This window comes from Parasteatoda tepidariorum, chromosome 2 (assembly GCF_043381705.1).
Source record: "Parasteatoda tepidariorum isolate YZ-2023 chromosome 2, CAS_Ptep_4.0, whole genome shotgun sequence".
Lineage (NCBI taxonomy): Eukaryota > Metazoa > Arthropoda > Arachnida > Araneae > Theridiidae > Parasteatoda > Parasteatoda tepidariorum.
The window spans coordinates 87,046,735-87,068,134 of record NC_092205.1 but is presented as its reverse complement, the minus strand read 5'-3'; the positions used below and the strand labels follow the sequence as shown (position 1 = coordinate 87,068,134).

The 21,400-nt window shown below is 28.2% G+C and overlaps 3 protein-coding genes across 4 annotated transcripts in view; all 3 read right to left on the bottom strand.

Annotated features, from left to right (window-relative positions):
• LOC107452745 (uncharacterized) overlaps positions 1 to 11,936 on the bottom strand; it is a 57,744-nt gene extending 45,808 nt beyond the window's left edge. The window contains exon 1 of the mRNA XM_071177863.1: positions 11,241 to 11,936. The gene's annotated coding sequence lies outside the window, so the exon portion shown is untranslated. The remainder of the gene's footprint in view (positions 1 to 11,240) is intronic.
• On the bottom strand, positions 1,313 to 10,819 carry LOC107454067 (zinc finger protein 208). The gene is given in 1 exon segment (XM_071177866.1): positions 1,313 to 10,819. A coding segment is annotated over 1 exon segment (2,970 nt). The 5' UTR covers positions 8,368 to 10,819; the 3' UTR covers positions 1,313 to 5,397.
• A 6,128-nt stretch (positions 11,937 to 18,064) lies between the features above and the next one.
• LOC122272178 (H/ACA ribonucleoprotein complex subunit 1) overlaps positions 18,065 to 21,400 on the bottom strand; it is a 15,389-nt gene continuing 12,053 nt past the window's right edge. For both annotated transcript variants that reach the window (XM_043055477.2, XM_071177864.1), the window contains exons 2-3: positions 20,837 to 21,058; positions 18,065 to 18,416 (exon numbers count right to left, since the gene is read on the bottom strand). In XM_043055477.2, the coding sequence (XP_042911411.1) occupies positions 18,224 to 18,416; positions 20,837 to 21,045 (402 nt within the window). In that variant the 5' untranslated portion in view covers positions 21,046 to 21,058 and the 3' untranslated portion in view covers positions 18,065 to 18,223. The remainder of the gene's footprint in view (positions 18,417 to 20,836; positions 21,059 to 21,400) is intronic.

The following is a 21,400-nucleotide window of genomic DNA, read 5'->3' as shown; positions in this document are numbered from 1 at the left end:
TTAATTTTTTTAACTGAATAAAGTTCTCATCGCAAATTTTTTATACTAATATATTTTTTGTAAATTTCAGATGGTAAGTTTGTTTTTAATTAAACGTTTCCTTAAAAAACTAATATTTAACAATAAAATAACCAGAACTAATTTATCACCCTATAATATCAGTAAATCAGAAATACTGTAATGTAAGAAGAAAAAAAAAACTTCTGATCAAACATGTATTTTTGAAAACTTACAAGTTTTATTTAAAATAAATAGCCTATGATTGAAAATGCATTTTAAAAGTAGTCTGCTTCATAAAACTTTATGTAATTGATTATTAATTTGAAATTGAAAATTCAGTAATCTGTTAATAAACATTCTCTATAAAAAAATTATTAGATTTATTTTCTGAATTATAATTAACTTATTTTATTATTAGGTATGAAAAAATGACATCTGCATTCAAAATATCGGCTGATAAGTATTTTTAGTATACTATCTAAAAAAATTTGAGTATTCATAATTAAGAGCATATGATAGGAAAATTAGTATGCTATTTACAATGGTGAATACAATATGGGATTTATAATTAATACATTACATTATTTATTATAATATTTAAAAAGTTCATTAGAATTTTAAAATAAAGCCTACTAATTTTTTTGTAAAAAATTGTGAGCAACTCCTTTTTTAGAAAAATTTCATAACATATTCATTGCATAATTTTTTTTTCCAATTTTTTACTTTTATTACTATCACTTAATCAAAAATTATTTATGCTTTTATAAATAATATTATGATTTTAACTAAGGTAGGTAACACAAAGGTGAGCAGTAAGGTAGATCACCTCCCAATAAAAGAATCAATATTATTTTTAATCGCTATAAAGCGCTACTGCAATATAAATAATCCATAAGCAGGGCAAGTCGCTGCATTTGAATAGTTTAGTATAATACGCCAACATTTTACTTTTTAAAAGAAGCTGTTCTAATTTTTAGGTAAAGAGATATTGAGATTACACGTGTTTAATTTCACAGAACATTGAATTATGAAATATTTTTGAATATACAGGGTGTTTCAAAATTATCTTTACATCACCTGGCTTGAAATTGATTACAGACTGGAAGTGCTTAGGGCCACCAATGGTGCGCATGTTGAAGTGTACCAAACAAAACTTTATTAGTTGCAGTAATACATGCAAAAGACAGAATATAAATATCTTGTTTATTTTCAAAGTTATGAATTTTTGAAGTTGTAAAGAGAATTTTGGAACACCCTGTATTTTAGTTTATTTCTTACTTATTAACCATTATGTTATTAATACAAAGTATAATATTAAATAAAGTGCATTTTATTTTAACCATGAACAGAATAAAACAATATACAGTATAACATATACCATACACAGAATAATAAAAAATAATAATTTGTGCAAGACATTTAAATTTCACTGAACCATTATAAGAAAAGGACTATAGTAAATAAATATCTCAACCTCACACATACACATATATAAACATATTATAATGAGAAAATTTTGTCACGAATAACTGTGAACTGAAAAGTTATTACAAATGACAAATTATTTGAATATTTCATTATTTAACATAATAAATTAGCGAAATAATAGTTTTGAGAATTAAAAAAAAAGCAATTTTAATAAAAGTTCGATTTTTCAATAGTTTGAGTGATCTTTTGTGTACTTTTTCAAAAGTTTGATAAGTTATACAATCTAAGACCTTCAGATGTGATTACCAAAATTTATATCAAGTAATCATTTAAAAAACTGTCATAATATTCATTACAGTAACATTTTGGTAACATAAATGTAAGATTTATAAAATGATCAAAGCTTAGAAAAAGTTTAGATTTAAGTACAAGAAATTGATATTTTGAATCAATTTACATTACTTTATCTATATGTTTCATACTTGCAGTTAAACTGAATTCACTTAAAACATTCATTAAATAAATAAAAGCTACATGTAATTTTTTAAATAAAGCTGCTATTGAAGTTATTTTATCATTATTATCATTAAAAAATAATACATACAACTCAGGATTCTAATGCTGAGAGAATAAAAAATAATTTGTAACCAGTAATCAAGGTTACAACTTTGACTAAGATGTGTTTACAAGAATGTATTTCAATTTTAATCCACAACTTTTCAATACTGGAGCTTATTTTACATATACATCAAAACAGACAAATATAATGAAATCTGCAATATAAAATATTTTGTTAAGAAAAAACCTCATCAGCTTCATTAAATTGTGTTAAATCTAATGACACTTCTGTGAATTTTTTTACTTATAATGGAAGCAAGAAGAAAGTTTTTCCTCAGTGAGAAATGATCTATGCTCAATCAGTCACTTTTTACCTATGAAGGGTATCTGCTACATTTTAGATTTTCAAATTCATGACTAATTCCAAGAATTTTTCATGACTTAACGAAGTTACTATTTTCTACGACAAAACCACAAAAATAAATTTAAAAAGGCATTATAATAACATTAATTGAAATGATTGGTATAACCAAAACTGTTATACTCTGCATCATCATATATATAGACTTTAAAAACAGAGTAAAGAAAGAGTTGAAGCAATAAAACAGCTAAAAAAAAAAATTACAAATAACTTTCTTTTTTTTTTTCTTCTGCAGAATTATATTCTATAGATAGTTGTCTTGTTCATTGGAAAGGAAATACTCCTGATTTTCCTGTTCTAATAATGAAATAAAACTATGAGTGGAGATTTCGTTACAAATTCGAAACACTATGAAATGGGTTCCATTTAAAAATTTGACTTTTCAGCGAAATAAATATTTTTTTAAAAAAAATTTAAAATCATGACATATTTTGTTCAATATTGAAATTTATGACTTTCCAGGAGTGCAGATACCCTACATATGCTGCAAAAATGAATGCACCAGTATAAATCGATATACAATGTTATTGGAAAAATTATTTTGACGCGTGTCACAAGAATTAGGTTTCTCAGCAGGGTCAACAAAACTATGATTAGTTCGATTAGCTGTTGTTGAGACACAATTATTACAAATGCTACAAGAATATGGTTTATCAACCAGTATGAACACTAATGTAAATATTAGGATCACTATAATTTAAAAAAATAAAAAACAATTTCATCACATACTTCAAAGAGATACTGTGTCAAGGGTTCATGATTTTTTTTTCAACCAGGGTTCAAGATTTTTTTTGAAAAATCAGATTTTTTTGATTTTTATTCAAATATAAAAAAGATTTATATATATTAAAATTTAATATATTTACAAATATTAAAAAGATTTATAAATATTTAATCAAAATTAAATTAATATTAAAACTATATTATAGCAATATTTTAGAACCTCTAACTTACTAAAATAATTTTTCATTATAATACATGGCTTTGAATGCATAGCAACCATTTTTAAACAAATGCATGATTGAAATTTAAAGACTAGATAAAATAGAGAATTTAAAGAATACTTCAGGAGTCTGTCTACGTTTTTCTGAGAGGTACTTATTTTGTGAAAATTTAGACATAATTAGTGAAAATTAAAAATTACAATAACAAATCAACACAAAAATATGGATTCATCGTTTCTTACGAGACACAAAAATAAAATTTTAAGAAAAAGTATTTTGTGAAGGTATATCACTAAGTGGTAGTAAATCTGGTTTGGACAGACCCCTGATCTTTAACTATTAAAATAATGTTTCATATTTCAATTTAAAATTGTGATTTTTTTCTCTTCATTTTTCATAAGACAAAATAAATGCAACAGATTGTGTTTATAAATGTAGTCATTCATCAAAAAATAAATATTTAATATGGATAATTTTGAATTAAAATATTCATTTTTAATCTTACATCAAAATAGATAAGTTAAAATTAAAAAAAATTTTAAAAAATTCATGCACCCATTGAAATTTTTTTTTTCACATAATTTCTGTATAGAAAATCTGATAATGTCAAAGATACTGTAAACATAAGAGAAAAAAAATACCAGTTAATACCTCAACTGCTTCAAATAGACTTTGAAAGGGAAGAATGACACTACTATATCAGGAAAAAAAATATCTGAATTCATCAGCTTTTTTTTTTCTTTCTATTTTAGGGTAACTTCTTTTTAATATAACCTCAAGCTTTAGAAATAAACATTTTCCACCAATAAAATAAAACGTAGATTTTTATTCCACGCTTTTTCAATCAAAAGGTAAAATTTTAATTAACATTATTTGCATTTTCTTGAAAAAAATTCATGTTTATTAATTATTTCAGCTATGCAAGTCTATATTAAAACAACATTAAATGTGTACTTTAATCTGTACTTTTAATCTCAAGAATCAAAAGATTTTTAAAAATGTAATTTCAAATATGTTGGAATTTAGCACACACCAAGAAAGAAAGTAATTTTGTTAACTAAAATTAATTAATGCAGCAATTTACTTAAAATAAATTTTAAAACTAAGAAAAGAAAATAATATAAGTATCAATAATTTAAAACACTGTTTTTTAACTTTTAAAATCAATGCATATATAAAAAAAATCAGTTGATTTAAATCAAATGATTTTTTAAAATAAAATTGTTTGATTTAAATCAACAAGTAGGAACAACACAGTATTTAGTTCGATGACATTTCTGAGAAACATTTGATGATGACATTTCGGAGTCTTTTGAAGAAAAAAAAAACTCATACGCATACAGTGGCGTACGCAGAATTTTTTCAAGGGGGGTGTTCATGATTTTCTGAAACTACTAAAAGAAATTCGAGTATGTAATAAAGCACTATTATTTCCCTAACTTAGACAGATAGATAATTTGACAACATTGTTTAGATAAATTTTGATTTGATTTTTTAAGTTTAACCCACTGGCGGTTAGGGAAATGGGCAAAATTGGGAGAATGTTTCTCCCCTACACACAGTTCCCCTATCAATTAACATGGGAAAACCGGTTTTGCTATACAGAGAAGACTGCAGGTTAAAATGCGACTTTTTACGTGCAGAACCGTCAGTGGGTTAAGAACATAATGTAATATCTTCTCGCATGTAATATCTTCTGAAAAAAGTCCAATGTCAATGGGTGGGAAGTAACACTCTGAAGGCCCCTAAACCCCTCCCTTGCGTACGCCACTGCACACATATATTATAAGAATGAGTTTTTTTTAACCAGTATGAATAAACAATAAAAAGTTGGAACATCCCTAAGAGAAAAAAAAAAATTTTTTATTACGTACACAAGACAATTGCTACTAATCAGTCTGAACAAGAATGTGATGAGTTAGATAATCTTTCCTTGAAAAAGTCTTATTACATGAAAAAGGTTTCTCTCCAGTGTGAACACAAATGTGCTTATTTAGAAGAACTATTTGTGAAAAAATCTTATAACATATGCTACAAGAATAAGGTTTATTCACCAGTATGAACACAACTATGTTGAGTCAGTAGATCTTTTCGTGAAAAACTCCTATTACATATACTACAAGAATAAGGTTTCTCACTGATATGAACTCGACTATGTAACGTCAAATAAGCTCTACTAGAAAAACTCTTATTACATTTACTACAAGAATAAGATTTCTCACCAGTATGAACACAACTATGTTGAGTCAAATTACCTTTTAATGAAAATCTCTTATAACATATACTACAAGAATAAGGCTTCTCACCCATATGAACACGACTGTGTTCAGTCAATAGAAGTCTTCGTATAAAACTCTTATTACATACACTACAAGAATAAGATTTCTCCTCACCAGTATGAACAAAAAAGTGTGAAGTCAGTGAACTTTTTTGTGAGAATTTCTTATTACATGTACTACAAGAATAAGGCTTCTCACCAGTATGAACACGATTGTGTTGAGTCAGTATACCTTTTTGTGAAAAACTCTTATTACATATACTACAAGAATAAGGTTTCTCACCGGTATGAACTCGACTATGTAGCGTCAAATAAGCTCTACTTGAAAATCTCTTATTACATTTACTACAAGAATAAGGCTTCTCACCCGTATGAACACGACTGTGTTCAGTCAATAGAAGTCTTCGCATAAAACTCTTATTACATACACTACAAGAATAAGATTTCTCCTCACCAGTATGAACAAAAAAGTGTGAAGTCAGTGAACTTTTTTGTGAGAATTTCTTATTACATGTACTACAAGAATAAGGCTTCTCACCAGTATGAACACGATTGTGTTGAGTCAGTATACCTTTTTGTGAAAAACTCTTATTACATATACTACAAGAATAAGGTTTCTCACCGGTATGAACTCGACTATGTAACGTCAAATAAGTTCTACTTGAAAATCTCTTATTACATTTACTACAAGAATAAGGTTTCTCACCAGTATGAACACGACTATGTTGAGTCAAATTACCTTTTAATGAAAATCTCTTATAACATATACAACAAGAATAAGGTTTCTCACCGGTATGAACTCGACTATGTAGCGTCAAATAAGCTCTACTTGAAAATCTCTTATTACATGTACTACAAGAATAAGGCTTCTCACCCGTATGAACACAATTGTGTTCAGTCAATAGAAATCTTCCTATAAAACTCTTATTACATACACTACAAGAATAAGAATTCTCCTCACCAGTATGAACGAAAAAGTGTGAAGTCAGTGCACTTTTTTGTGAGAAACTCTTATTGCATATGCTACATGAATAAGGCTTCTCACCAATATGAACACGGTTGTGTTGAGTCAGTATACCTTTTTGTGAAAAACTCTTATTACATATACTACAAGAATAAGGTTTCTCAATTCATCANACTCGACTATGTAGCGTCAAATAAGCTCTACTTGAAAATCTCTTATTACATTTACTACAAGAATAAGGTTTCTCACCAGTATGAACACGATTGTGTTGAGTCAAATTACCTTTTTGTGAAAAACTCTTATTACATATACTACAAGAATAAGGTTTCTCACCCGTATGAACTCGACTATGTAGCGTCAAATGAGCTCTACTTGAAAATCTCTTATTACATTTACTACAAGAATAAGGCTTCTCACCCGTATGAACACGACTGTGTTCAGTCAATAGAAGTCTTCGCATAAAACTCTTATTACATACACTACAAGAATAAGATTTCTCCTCACCAGTATGAACAAAAAAGTGTGAAGTCAGTGAACTTTTCTGTGAGAATTTCTTATTACATGTACTACAAGAATAAGGCTTCTCACCAGTATGAACACGATTGTGTTGAGTCAGTATACATTTTTGTGAAAAACTCTTATTACATATACTACAAGAATAAGGTTTCTCACCGGTATGAACTCGACTATGTAGCGTCAAATTACCTTTTAATGAAAATCTCTTATAACATATACTACAAGAATAAGGCTTCTCACCTGTATGAACACGACTGTGTTCAGTCAATAGAAGTCTCCGTATAAAACTCTTATTACACATACTACAAGAATAAGGTTTCTCACCGGTATGAACTCGACTATGTAACGTCAAATAAGTTCTACTTGAAAATCTCTTATTACATTTACTACAAGAATAAGGTTTCTCACCAGTATGAACACGACTATGTTGAGTCAAATTACATTTTAATGAAAATCTCTTATAACATATACTACAAGAATAAGGCTTCTCACCTGTATGAACACGACTGTGTTCAGTCAATAGAAATCTTCCTATAAAACTCTTATTACATACACTACAAGAATAAGATTTCTCCTCACCAGTATGAACAAAAAAGTGTGAAGTCAGTGAACTTTTATGTGAGAATTTCTTATTACATGTACTACAAGAATAAGGCTTCTCACCAGTATGAACACGATTGTGTTGAGTCAGTATACCTTTTTGTGAAAAACTCTTATTACATATACTACAAGAATAAGGTTTCTCACCAGTATGAACACGATTGTGTTGAGTTAAATTACCTTTTGTTGAAAAACTCTTATTACATATACTACAAGAATAAGGTTTCTCACCGGTATGAACTCGACTATGTAGCGTCAAATAAGCTCTACTTGAAAATCCCTTATTACATTTACTACAAGAATAAGGTTTCTCACCAGTATGAACACGATTGTGTTGAGTCAAATTACCTTTTAATGAAAAACTCCTATTACATATACTACAAGAATAAGGTTTCTCACCAGTATGAACGCGACTATGTTGAATTAAATTAGATCTAGTTGAAAAACTCTTATTACATGTACAACAAGAATAAGGTTTCTTCTCACCAGTATGAAGAAAAAAGTGTGCAGTCAGTGCACTTTTTTGTGAGAAACTCTTATTGCACATGCTACATGAATAAAACTTCTCACCTGTATGAACACGACTGTGTCCAGTCAGTGCACTTTTTCGTGAGAAAATCTTATTACATATACTACAAGAATAAGGCATCTCACCCATATGAACACGATTGCGTTTAGCTAGATCTCTTTGTGAAAAATTCTTATTACATTACTACAACAATAGGATTTCTCACTAATATGAATTCTGCAGTGTTTAGTATGGCTACTTCTTTTAGAAAAAACCTAATTACATATATTACAAGAATAAGGTTATCTTACAGGATGAAAAACACTATTACAGTATATGTTTACTTTTTTTAGAAAAAATCTTTTCACAAATAAGATTTCTCAACAGGGTGAAGACAAATGTTAATAATTTGATGGAAAATTCATGTCTTACATGAAATATGTTTCTTACTATTATGAACCATAATAACCATGGGTCACACTTGTTTGCTTTAAAAATTAAATTATTATACGGCCAGAATACTATACAAAATATTGTTGTAAAACACTTTTGTATGTGTTACTAGAGCAAGAATCATTAGGGTAGATAAATTGTGGGTAGTCGAGTAAGACTTCTAGAAAAACAATTATAAATATGCTGTAAGAAATGAAGATATAAATCCACTTTGCAATATTAAAATAAAAATGCATAAATATAAGAAAAAATACAGATTTTCTGTTCAAAATCAAATTATTGCTTTTTATTTATTTATTTGATGCAAATAGCTATATTTAGACAATGGAAAAATAATTAGCCGTTAATTAAAATGAAAGCAATAATTCAAAATAATTTTCATTACAAAAGTAACTCATTTAATAGCATAAAGATGCCTTCAATAGCACAGATTAAGAAAATGATCATGTTGTATCAAATTACTTACTTTGACTAAATGTTTTAACTAAGCAAAATAAAATACTGTAGAAATATGATCACTTTATAACAGGAATATGATTTATTAATAGGCGCATCTGCGAAATGATTAATTTAAATTATATTGAGAAGATGCAATTTTTTTCCCCTACAAACTTTACTTTAATAATATTTCTATTTTATCATACCTATAAAGATACAAAACTAAATTAAATTATTTCACTTTATGTTCTTTTACACTAGAAACTGCAGGAACAGTGAAACTTTTTATGTAACAGATTCCTTTAAATTCAATACACTATGAATGAAGGCATTCTTAGATACACTGCAAAATTAATCTTATTTGTTATTAGAAAAACTTATTACAAAAATGAATATGAATAAAAAGTAATGCTATTTACTGCTATGAACATGAAATTATCAAATTAAATTTCATTTACAAATTATTTCACACACACATTGCAACAATATGGTTCAATATATATTTAAAAAAGAAATTAAATAGCAAATTTTTGTATCAATATATTATCACACATGATAAATGTATGCTCTTATAAATCAACATAAATATGAGAAGGTAGAGAAAATTTAATTTTATAAACATTAAATTGCCAAAACTGCATATAAAAAATATGTTCTCCGTTTTAACAAGAAAATCACAATCTCAACTACTTGTATATAAATATCAAATCACATGTGCTTTATGAATGTAAGAGACTGTTTAATAGCCCGCAACTACAATCTTTTTAAAACTGTTTAATAATGCACTACATGGAAAAGTTCCTCTAAAGTGTTTGTTAGATTAAACCACATTAATTAAATTCTTCATGATTAATTCATCCTTAAATAAATTATTCATATATTATGAGCGCAAAACATTTAAATGAAATTACTTCTTATTGCATACTTTTTATTTAGAGCAGCCATTAACTACACTTGGAAACTTTTAAGCAAAGTGCAAACATTAAATTTCTATGAAAATATTTTTCTCTTAGAACATCATTGCAAAGATGTGTCACACTATTTACCGTTAGTGTCACAACAAAGAATGTTATCGCCAACACAGAAAGATATTGCCTTTAATAATAATATCTTCTCCAGCCAGGAAGCATTTAACACACACTGCATGAGTAGTTTATCAATTACATGAATCGAAAAGAAAACACATTTTTTCTTAATATTTATGCACGCACAGCAGGAATTTTATTTCTATCAACACGAAGAAAATGTTATTTTATCATTCAATTGATTTTTGTTTTCAGTATAAAGAAGATATCATATGAATACGATCTGCATGGAAATTACTCTTCTAAAGCACTTTCTATAGATTTTTCATAACTATGAATGCAATCCACTTTCATTAATAAGGGTTTTGGATACACTGTCTTATAAATTTGAGAATAAGAGTTTTATTACATCTTCTAAATCCAAATAGCACATTAAGTGCAGTACAAAACAATGTCCTTAAAACTTTCTTTACACAAGAATCTTCTTCAGTTCAATAACACAAACAAGGGTCTAACACACACACAAGAACCCACAAAAGGAAGTGAAGGTCCTATTTTTCTCGTGGCAACGAAAAATAGATTACCTTTTCAATCATTGTGGCGATTTTTTCTATCTGTAAAATCGCCACATTGCAAGTTTACGTATGCAAATTTTACAGCATAAAATAGATATTTTATCTGTCGTTGAAAGGAAAAATTATTATTCTGTTAACATTTTGATAAGCATTTAGAGTTTTCATTATTCTTCTTTTTAAGTTGTGTGCATATCCTGATCTCAAAAAAATATAGATATATTTTGAAGAACAATTTGTATAAAATGAAATAAATAGTCTTAATATAAAACATTCAAATAATTTTAATCGTTGAAATATAATACGTTTTTTTTTTTTTTTTCAAAAGAAATTCAATTTAAAAAATTGAAAATCGCAAGTATAAGTTGAATAAATAATAAAATAGATGGCAGCACTAAATTCTTGACATTACTGTACTTCTCTTTGATTGAAATGTTTTCTTTCAACCAATTTAACATATCACTAAACTCATTTACTGATTTGGCGCCATCTATTAAATAAATATTCTATGAAATCTTTTAAATAGAATTCTTACCTTCATTTCTACAGAAAAAAAATTGAAGATAAAACTGTGGAAAAACAGGGGTGATTTCCGTATCGCGATTTGTATTTGTGGTCAACTTGTATCTTGGTCAACTTCCGGGCAGCGGTCCGCGAGAAGCTAGAATGTATATAAAAATTAAAAAAACCATCACAGAAAGGAATCAACTCGAAAGGTATAACCTGTCACCACCCCACTGGCTAACATCTCCATGTATTTTTTTTTGTTTTGTTTTTAATTGCAAATTTCAAATCTATTTAGAACCTTGGCGCGACAGATCACGGTCTGGAAATATCCCCGAAAAACACGTTTATTATAATCAAAAGACTTGTAGAGCTTGTTTAAAAAGGTCATAATTATAAATTAAAACTTAAAAAATGTTAGCGCATTTTAAATTTTAACAAACAAAATATTTCTTATGTAATAATTAGTTTTATTTTTAAAAAAATTACTCTCGGCTTAAAGAAGAGATTTTATTTCAACAAAAAATAATCGTTGAAAAATGAGTTTTTTTTTTTCTTTTAATTAAAAATAATCTTAGTTCTGTTTCTTTCTTTTTCTTTTTTTCTTTGTCTTTTTCTATTTTTTAAAAAAAACTTATTAGGTTATCAGCGTATTTTCTTTGCTTTAGTAGTTGTATTTTGCAAAGATAATGATTGAAAGTCATCTAGAACCTCGAAATTGTTTAATTTTAATTAATACAAATCAATGTTATAAAAATACTATTTCTGTTTTTCATTTTTTTTTCAATGGGATAAATTTAATTGTTTTGTGATAATTCAAGTTATAAATTTATTATGCTGAATACGAATGTTATTCTTTACCAAAATAAATGCTGACAATGGAATAATTGTTGTTAGCATTGTTAAGTTAACATAACAATGCTAGTTATTTGATTAAATCCTCCATAGTGGATATGGCTAGTGGATATGGCGATCTGCCTCGCCATATCCACTAGTACCACCTATCATGCAACTCCATATCCATCACTCATCATGTCCCCTCCTAATTCACCAACCATCATGTGTCTTTCATATCCATACCATCGGTGATACCTGATTGCGCTAATGGTTTTCTGAAATATGGTGGACTGCGCTGCTGACATCTTATCCCCCTTTAATAAAGGTTGGTGGACTGCGCTTAAGGCAACCCTTATGACCATCCCTCCTACTTCATTCATGCAGTAAAACAATTTCTGATAAAAGCNCTGAGCGCAGTCCACCATTGCCCCCATACCATAGCATCTCTTATCTATTTTATATGATTAATATTTACCATTGATAAGAAATGTTAAAAATCAGATTTATGTGACATATATTTCCTTTAAAAACAGAATCTCTTTCAGATTATAACAGGAATTATTGTAAAGGGTTGATTTTATATCTTAAATAAAGATATTCTATGCTACTGGTTTATTACGGTGAAAACGAATGTTTATGTTCTAAAAAATAAATGCTTTCACAATATTGTGCATGTTGCGGACATGACATTTACAAAGTTTAATTACTCATAATTAAATAAAAAATTGAGCTAGGTAACTGGTATCTGTCTCATAAAATTCAGGAGACATGTCATCTATTAACCCAATGCATATTTAAAAATAGAAATGAATTTANTAATTTTATGAAATGAATTAAAGCTCCTTTTTAGGTAAGATTTCAGCGTATATTTTTATAACAGAAATCAAAAGACTTTTGAAAAAATAAAATTAATTTAATTGAAAATTATCAAATTAAATATAACGTGTATGTTGCGGACATGACAGAAAATTTCGCATTATAAATAATCTTCTTAGATGGTCGTATATCATTAGAATATTACAGATATCTTTTGTTAAATAATAAGTAAATTATGATTGTTTATTCGTTATTTTTAATATTTTAAATTTTTTAAAATTAGATCTTATTATAAAATTAATTATTGTAAATTAGATTTATTTTAGATGTCGGGTAAATGATGTTTTAAATATTGCAACACAATTTATTTATTATATTCCTTATCTTTAAAGCTAGTTCAGAATTGTATGAATAAAACTGTGCAGAATGATCATGTGAAGGATTACGTGACAACGGGCATAAGTATGGGCCAGTTATCATTATTTCAAATAGCGATTTTTCTAAATACTTAGACTTGTTTAGAGCTACGAACTTCAAATAGTGTTCAAGTGTCATATCTGTCTTGGTTGCTGAAATTATTTGGCCAGGCCACCAATAGTCATCAAACAATCCACTGACTAAAAATGGAAGTTTGCTGTTTTGAATCTACAGCATGTTGTGAAGGCAGTTTAGTAAATAATTCTGCTAGGTGCATGATTTGGGGACTAGAGATAGGAGAGTTAAATGACGATTCAACTGAATTAAATGTTATAGGTGAGATGAAATGTAATAATCTTGTATTTGGGATAGATTTGCGGAAACTATAACTTTCATTCAACATCGTTGCATAATGCTGGACAATGACTTTGCTTACTAAGATTATTTTTATATTTCCTTCTAAAATTTTACAAGCCACTTTAAAAAAAAAATTGCATTGAATCAACGACATTTTCTCTTCCTTGCAATACAGCTTTCTAAACTACGTTTTCCATGATGGATGCCGCCTATTCCATCGACGGCTCCTTTCATGTGAGCTGTTTCAAAGCATCAATGATGAATTCTTCGTTGTGAAAAACTAAATTTACGAAGCGAATATAAATCTATTTTTGATCCATCCTATTCCATCGACGGCTCCTTTCCTGTGAGCTGATTCAAAGCATCAATGATGTTCGTTATGAAAAACTAAACTGGCAGCTCCATCAGACCTTTGCACGACCCAAATCGGTAACAATTTCTTTTTTAACAGTTAAAACCTTATTCATTCTGATGCCATTGATAATATTTGACCTGTCTAAATTTTACTCTGACATTTTTGCATTTAAGTATTTTTTTACTCTGCATTTTCGGCAGGATTAGTCTATGCAGTTTTTCACCAAAATTTACAAATTGCAGTTGTTTCAGAATTTTCTGAAAGATCAGGACAGAGGAGTTCCGATTCCTGAAAGAGTCATAGCTATTTTTTCGTAGTATATGCATGAACACACAAACTTCTTGGTCTTTCTTTCCCGATGGAAGAACGTATTTAGGACGAAGCTCATGAAATTTAGCTTTCCCATTATCTAAATCTGAATTTTCTCAAAAAATAAGATATGTGCTTCACCAATGCTCATCATTAAATAACGTTTTTGATGTCTTTCTCTGCCTTTAGGTATTTTTATGGATATCACTTCCTTCTTTTTAGGGCACAAGCGGCTAATATCATCCTTAATAAAAAATTGTTTTACATTTATTTCAGTTTCCTCTGCTAATTTATCATTCCTGGTTTTTCAACTACTAGTTCCAGAATCCGTTCTTTAAATATGCACCTGTTGCCTTTTTCCTTTAATGGCGTTTTTAATTATCTGCTTTCTTTTTAATGGAGACATTTTTGATATCCTATGTCTTAAAACATTAGGTTTCCTCTGAGGAGATTTGTGGCAAAGCATTATTAATTTTCTTCACCGCTTTTTCCAAAAGATTGCCTGCTGCTGTAGCCAGATATTTTCTTGCTTGATTTTTTTATCAAGCTCAAATGTTTATTAAAAGCTAGTGAAATTGTATTTTGCAACTTGTCATGTCAGTGACGTTGCGGACATGGCCAATTTAAAAATTCTTTAAAAATTATTAAATAAAAAAAAATAATTTTTTAAAAATCATAATAATACAACCCTGCAAATAGTTGAAAGAAATCCATTTTTTAAGAAAATAAATCTTTTAATTGCTTTGTTTCAATAAAATTTGAAAAAAAAATCATTAAAAAGTAAACACGTTCTCTTATAAGCAGCCTATATTTAAATAGTAAAAGTAAAAGTGACGTGTTTTCAGTCATTAACTATGTAAATACAATATATCTCTTAAAATACCATGTTTAATTATAAATATTAAACGCTACAATGGCAAACAAAAAAAAAAAAATTTGTCATTTCGCCACTTTTAAACTCAATTTTTTACATTTTATGCAATTTGGAGAAAGCGCATCACTTTAAAAAAATAAAAAAAAAAACGAATTGAATATTCATAAAACACATTTAATGACCTTTAATTTAGAATGTAGTTTATCAAAAGCTCCTTATCAAATAACGACAAAGATGATTGAAAAAGGATATTTTTAGAGGGAAATTTTGCAAAATATTTTTTTATGGTAAGAAATTAAATTCTGACAAAGAAATAATTATTATAATATTATTTTTTGTCATCTAAAAAAATCTTCCTCATTATGCTTCTTCAACTGAATAGAGATGGTTTTATGACTTAAAAAAAAATAATAATATTACGTATTTATTATAGGATAAATGAAAGTTAAGCTTCGTCAAAATAAATGCTAAGATTAAGAAGATTGTCGTATCTGTACAGTCCGCAAAAAAAAAAGATATCACCCTGAATAACTTTCGTTCTAATGATCGGATATTCACGAACTGAGTGTCAATCTTAATGGTTCCTGGGGGTGACCTCAAATATGCTAATTAATTAGTGATAACTATTAATTAAGTTACAAAATCAGACACAAAAACGTACTTTCTCTGAATAAACATGCATTTTTTTTTACATATTTGGATTTTTCATCTTCAAAATATAGGGGGTAGCCGCAATCTGGGAAATGTGGTCCCCATAGTTAGGTNTCTTTAAATATGCACCTGTTGCCTTTTCCTCTCAATGGCGTTTTTAACTATCTGCTTTCTTTTTAATGGAGACATTTTTGATATCATATATGTTAAACCATTAGGTTTCTTCTGAGGAGATTTGTGGCAAAGCATTATTAATTTTCTTCACCACTTTTTCCAAAAGTTTGTCTCCTGCTGTAGCCAGATATTTTCATGCTTTATTTTCATCTTTTTCTTTTTTCTTTTTACGTTCCTTTGTGCTTCATTATTTTTGTGTCTTATGTATGCCTTCTGTTCTGCCGTAAGAACCATAGAATGTCTGTGTTCTTTTTTCTTTTCTTGCTTTCTTCTGCTTTGATAGATTTCACTGCTTCAGCTTTCAATTTTTGTCTTCTCTGTCGAGACATTTCTGTACTTGTTAATGACATGAGGAATTTTAATAGTTTTACAAACTTAGTCTAGAATTCTATAATTTGTTTCAAGTTTTATTAACTTGAATTAATTATATAATGATCAAACAAATCAACTAGCAAAGATTAGATCTTTTCAAAACTCTAATTTTTTTTAATTTAATGGAAAAACATCTGCAAATAAGCATATTCATGTTTTAAATAATTTAAAAAATGTTCTATTCTAAACAATGTTCTACTCTAAATAATCTTCTATTAACTGTTTTGTTGCTATTATTCCTAACATAACTTAGACCAAATACATATATTGCTGTCATGAATGCAATTGTTGTTTAAATTCAAAATACACACATATTTTTTTAATAAATGGAAGAATTTCAACATGTTTAAAATTAAGTAATTTGTCAATGTAATTTGTCATTACAAAAATAAATGACAATAGTGCGAATTTTATAAGTTTTATGGTTTATGATACAAATTTATTGAAAGGAATTTTTTTTATCAAGCTCAAATGTTTATTAAAAGTTAGTGAAATTGTATTTTGCAACTTGTCATGTCTGTGACGTTGCGGACATGGCCAATTTAAAAATTTTTTAAAAATTAGCAAACAAAAATTAAACAAAAAAATAATAATTTTTTAAAAGTCATACTAATACAACACTGCAAATAATTGAAAGAAATCCATTTTTTAAGAAAATAAATCTTTTAATTGCTTTGTTTTAATAAAATTTGAAAAAAAAAAATCATTAAAAAGTAAACATGTTCTCTTATAAGCACCCCATATTTAAATACTAAAAGTAAAAATGAGGGTTTTTCAGTCATTAACTATGTAAATACAATATATCTCTTAAAATACCATGTTTAATTATAAATATTAAACGCTACAATAGCAAAAAAAAACATTTTTTTTGTCATTTCGCCACTTTTAAACTCAGTTTTTTACATTTTATGCAATTTAGAGAAAGCGCATCACTTTAAAAAAAATAAAAAAAAACGAATTGAATATTCATAAAACACATTTAAGGACCTTTAATTTAGAATGTAGTTTATCAAATGCTCCTTATCAAATAGCGACAAAGATGATTGAAAAAGGATATTTTTAGAGGGAAATTTTGCAAAATATTTTTTTGTGGTAAGAAATTAAATTCTGACAAAAATAATTATTATATTATTTTTTGTCATTTAAAAAAAATCTTCCTCATTATGCTTCTTCAACTGAATAGAGATGGTTTTATGACTTAAAAAAAAATAATAATATTACGTATTTATTATAGTATAAATGAAAGTTAAGCTTCGTCAAAATAAATGCTAAGATTAAGAAGATTGTCGTATCTGTACATGCACCGAAAAAGTAGCGACAACCGGCAGAGGCTGCAGAATTTTTACAAGCATGTTTGAAAACCCTTTAGCACCTGGCTGTAGTAGTTTAGTTGGTGTAAACAGCTATCGATACGGAAAAATCCTCCTAAGCATGATATAATTATTGTGTTACGTATTTTAAAATTTGTTTTCAAATGATGACATTAATAATGAAAAACAGATTACTATTTTCATCTTAAAAATGCTATTTCTATTGGAATATCATAAAAATTTTTGCTAAATAGTTATATCTTTTTTTTTTCGTTTTAAAAAAACTCGATATAAGAAAGAAATGACGCTGTTGTTTTAATGGTGGTTATTAGAGAACACCATGTATTTGCATTAATGATAGAAAAAGATCAACTATCTTAAATAAAACATCTTTATTCCATACAAACATATGTACAATTGGATCACAATGATATGAATATTTATATACAGTCTTTGCACTTTGATGAATTTATAATGAATTTTTCATGATGAGGCATAACACTGAGCTATAGAGGAGATGAATGTACTATTTATTTTGGCAATTAATCGTAACCACCCATCATACCTCCCATCATGCCGCCTCCATATCCACCTCCCATCATTCCTCCTCCATATCCACCTCCCATCATGCCTCCTCCATATCCACCCATGTCCATACCATAGCCTCCCATGTCCATACCATATCCACCACCCATTCCTCCACCATATCCACCACCACCGCCATAAGATTTTACTCTGTAAATGAATAATAATGTTATAAGTAACATAAATGCATAATTCGAAATCTACTTACTTATAAAAAATTTAAAAAAAGACAACACCAATTTTAACATCGAAAGTCTTGAAAATGGGTACTTGTTTTTGAGCGCTTGCAACATGTCGACTGTTATTTCCTATTTATATAATTTTGAAGCTCATGAAGTTTTTAATCAAACAATTTTAATATCTTTTATCGAAAATAAACAGACGATTTTTAAAAAAGTTCTTTTTTGAAAATATCACACATTCAAATAGAGTATTGAACGTACAAACTAAATCAAACACATATATAATCAAAAGTCTTGAAAATGGGTATCTGTTTTTGAGCGCTTGCAACTTGTAGACTGTTATTTATATATTTTATAAGCTCAAGAAGTTTTTAAGAAGAATAATTTTAATATCCTATATCGAAAAAAAAAACAAACGATTTTTTGAAAAATTCTTTTTCAAAAAATTCGTTTTTAAAAATATCTCACATTCAAATAGAGTAAAACGTACTAACTAAATCAAACACATATATTTTGAGAAACAAACAATATTTTAATGGGAAAATTAAATATATAGACGCTACCTGGAAGTCCTAACTTGCCACTATATTTAAAGTGATAGCGAAATAGCAATTGAGGTGTAGTTAGTCCATAGATAGGACTCTTCTCGCCACAATGTCTAAAGCTGTTTGCTGCTATTGAAATAAAAAAATAGCACATTTCAAAGAGGGTATCTTCTCTCTTTCTCTCGCCAACCAGAGCCAATGCATAAATTCTGACTCAACACCCCTACTTGAAATAGTAAAACCTCGTAACCACCCATGGTCACCACCATTGCTCCAGACGAATGACGAGGGGAGTTCCTTCCATAGACAGACTATAAGCCTAATTTGTTCAACCTTTCAGGGATGGTTGGAGGAAAACTGTTGGCCATTTTTTTTGCCAAAAGAAAATAGCGTTATCCTTTACGCAAACGATAACGCTATTTGAGGTTCACAGCGCATGTGTGAAAATTTCCGTACTAATAGCAGTATCGATGAAAAGAAGAAAAAAAAAAGATTAGTGTTACGGCTAACTATGCAAAATCTCTAATTATGCAAACCATTATGTTCTAACTCTTAAAGTATACGGTTTTTTATAAACCGCTTTAAAGTTTGAAAAATAATAGGACAAATCTGATCGCTTCATTCTAGAGAAGCACACGATTCTGATGACAGTTTTAGATTGAATTTTTGGTTCAGCGTTAAACAAATTTTGCTCACTTTTTTCAGCAGTTTTTTATTCTTTTCTGTTAAAATGTCTTACAGAAGGCAGAGCAGTTGACATCCATGAGGTAATTGAGACGATCAGAACAAAAATAGCAGATCCAAAAATTCAGCGTGAGATAAATGTAATTAAGAAGATTAAGAATAAGTTCATTTGCATTTTGAACACATTTTAAAAGTGGATTTAGCATATCCCAATTATTTTAGGGATTCAGCGTATGAATTATAGATGGCAGGAGAATGCTGTCATACGCATACCTCAAAATTCGAGATAAGTGGGAGTTATTATTCAGAGAGCTTCGATTTTTTTTTCAACAGTAACAATAATAAGAATCATAACTTTCTTTTAACTGCTATATTGACATATTCGCAATGAAAAACAAGAAATATAGTTTTCCAGAGAATTAAATATCTACACGAGTGGGAATATCGTCTGTTCCGTTTTATGCAAAAGATTTTATAAAGTGGTAGAGAATGTAAAACAGTTGACAAAATTACTTCAAATCAAGCTCACTAATAATCAAATATTGTCCATATTGTAACAATAATAAGAATCATTACTTTCTTTTAACTGCTCACATTGACATAGTCGCAATGCAAAACAAGAAATATAGTTTTCCAGAGAACTAAATATCTACACTAGTGGGAATATCGTCTGTTCCGTTTCATGCAAAAGATTTTATAAAGTGGTAGAGAATGTAAAACAGTTGACAAAATCACTTCAAATCAAGCTCACTAATAATCAAATATTGTCCATATTATAACAATAATAAGAATCATTATTTTCTTTTAACTGCTATATTGACATATTCGAAATGAAAAACAAGAAATATAGTTTTCCAGAGAACTAAATATCTACACGAGTGGGAATATCGTCTGTTCCATTTTATGCAAAAGATTCTATTATGTGGTAGAGAATGTAAAATAGTTGACAAAATCACTTCAAATCAAGCTTACTAATAATCAAATATTAACAGGTAAAATTTACTACCACTATAAATATATTGAGAAATCCGACTGAAAACAGAAGTTGGTAGGTATGGTTGAACATAAATTTTGATAACAATTTTATTATTTGGGAAGGAAAAAAAAAACATTTCTCTGCATGCGTTATAGTGTACACATAAATTAAAAAAATACTTACGGGTAAGGAACAATTTTTTCTCCTTTTTTAATTTTTAGTTTGAATGGAATAGGAATTGGCAGAGGAATAAACCTTGGTTTTAGAGCTTTGGCGATTAATCCTGCGGCAAGTAGTTTTTTCATATTTTTATGGCCAGCGTGAACTTCTTGGCTTAGAAGAGCTGTCAAGAACAAGAAAGCGACACAAACGCACACAATCCTAGGCTTCATTGTAGATTAAAGCCTGCAATAGAAAGAAAAATTTATACATTTGAAAATATGTCTCTATCTCCATATTTTTCTATATTATCTCTATATTTTTAAACTTTTTAATCACTATTTATTTTTAACTCACTTCAATTCGCTACTCATTTTATAGATTTCGTTTTGTGTTTTGTTCGGTATTTTCTGTTATTTGCTTAATATGTGTTAATTCGTATATATTTTTTACTTAATGTGCTCTATTTTAGTTTTAATTTTTTTGAGTGCTCCTCACACTATTGCATTCCTTTATTTTGCTTTGGCTATATTGATACACTATTAGAAGGCACTCCTTTTTGCGGATATAATCGTGCGAGCTGATGAA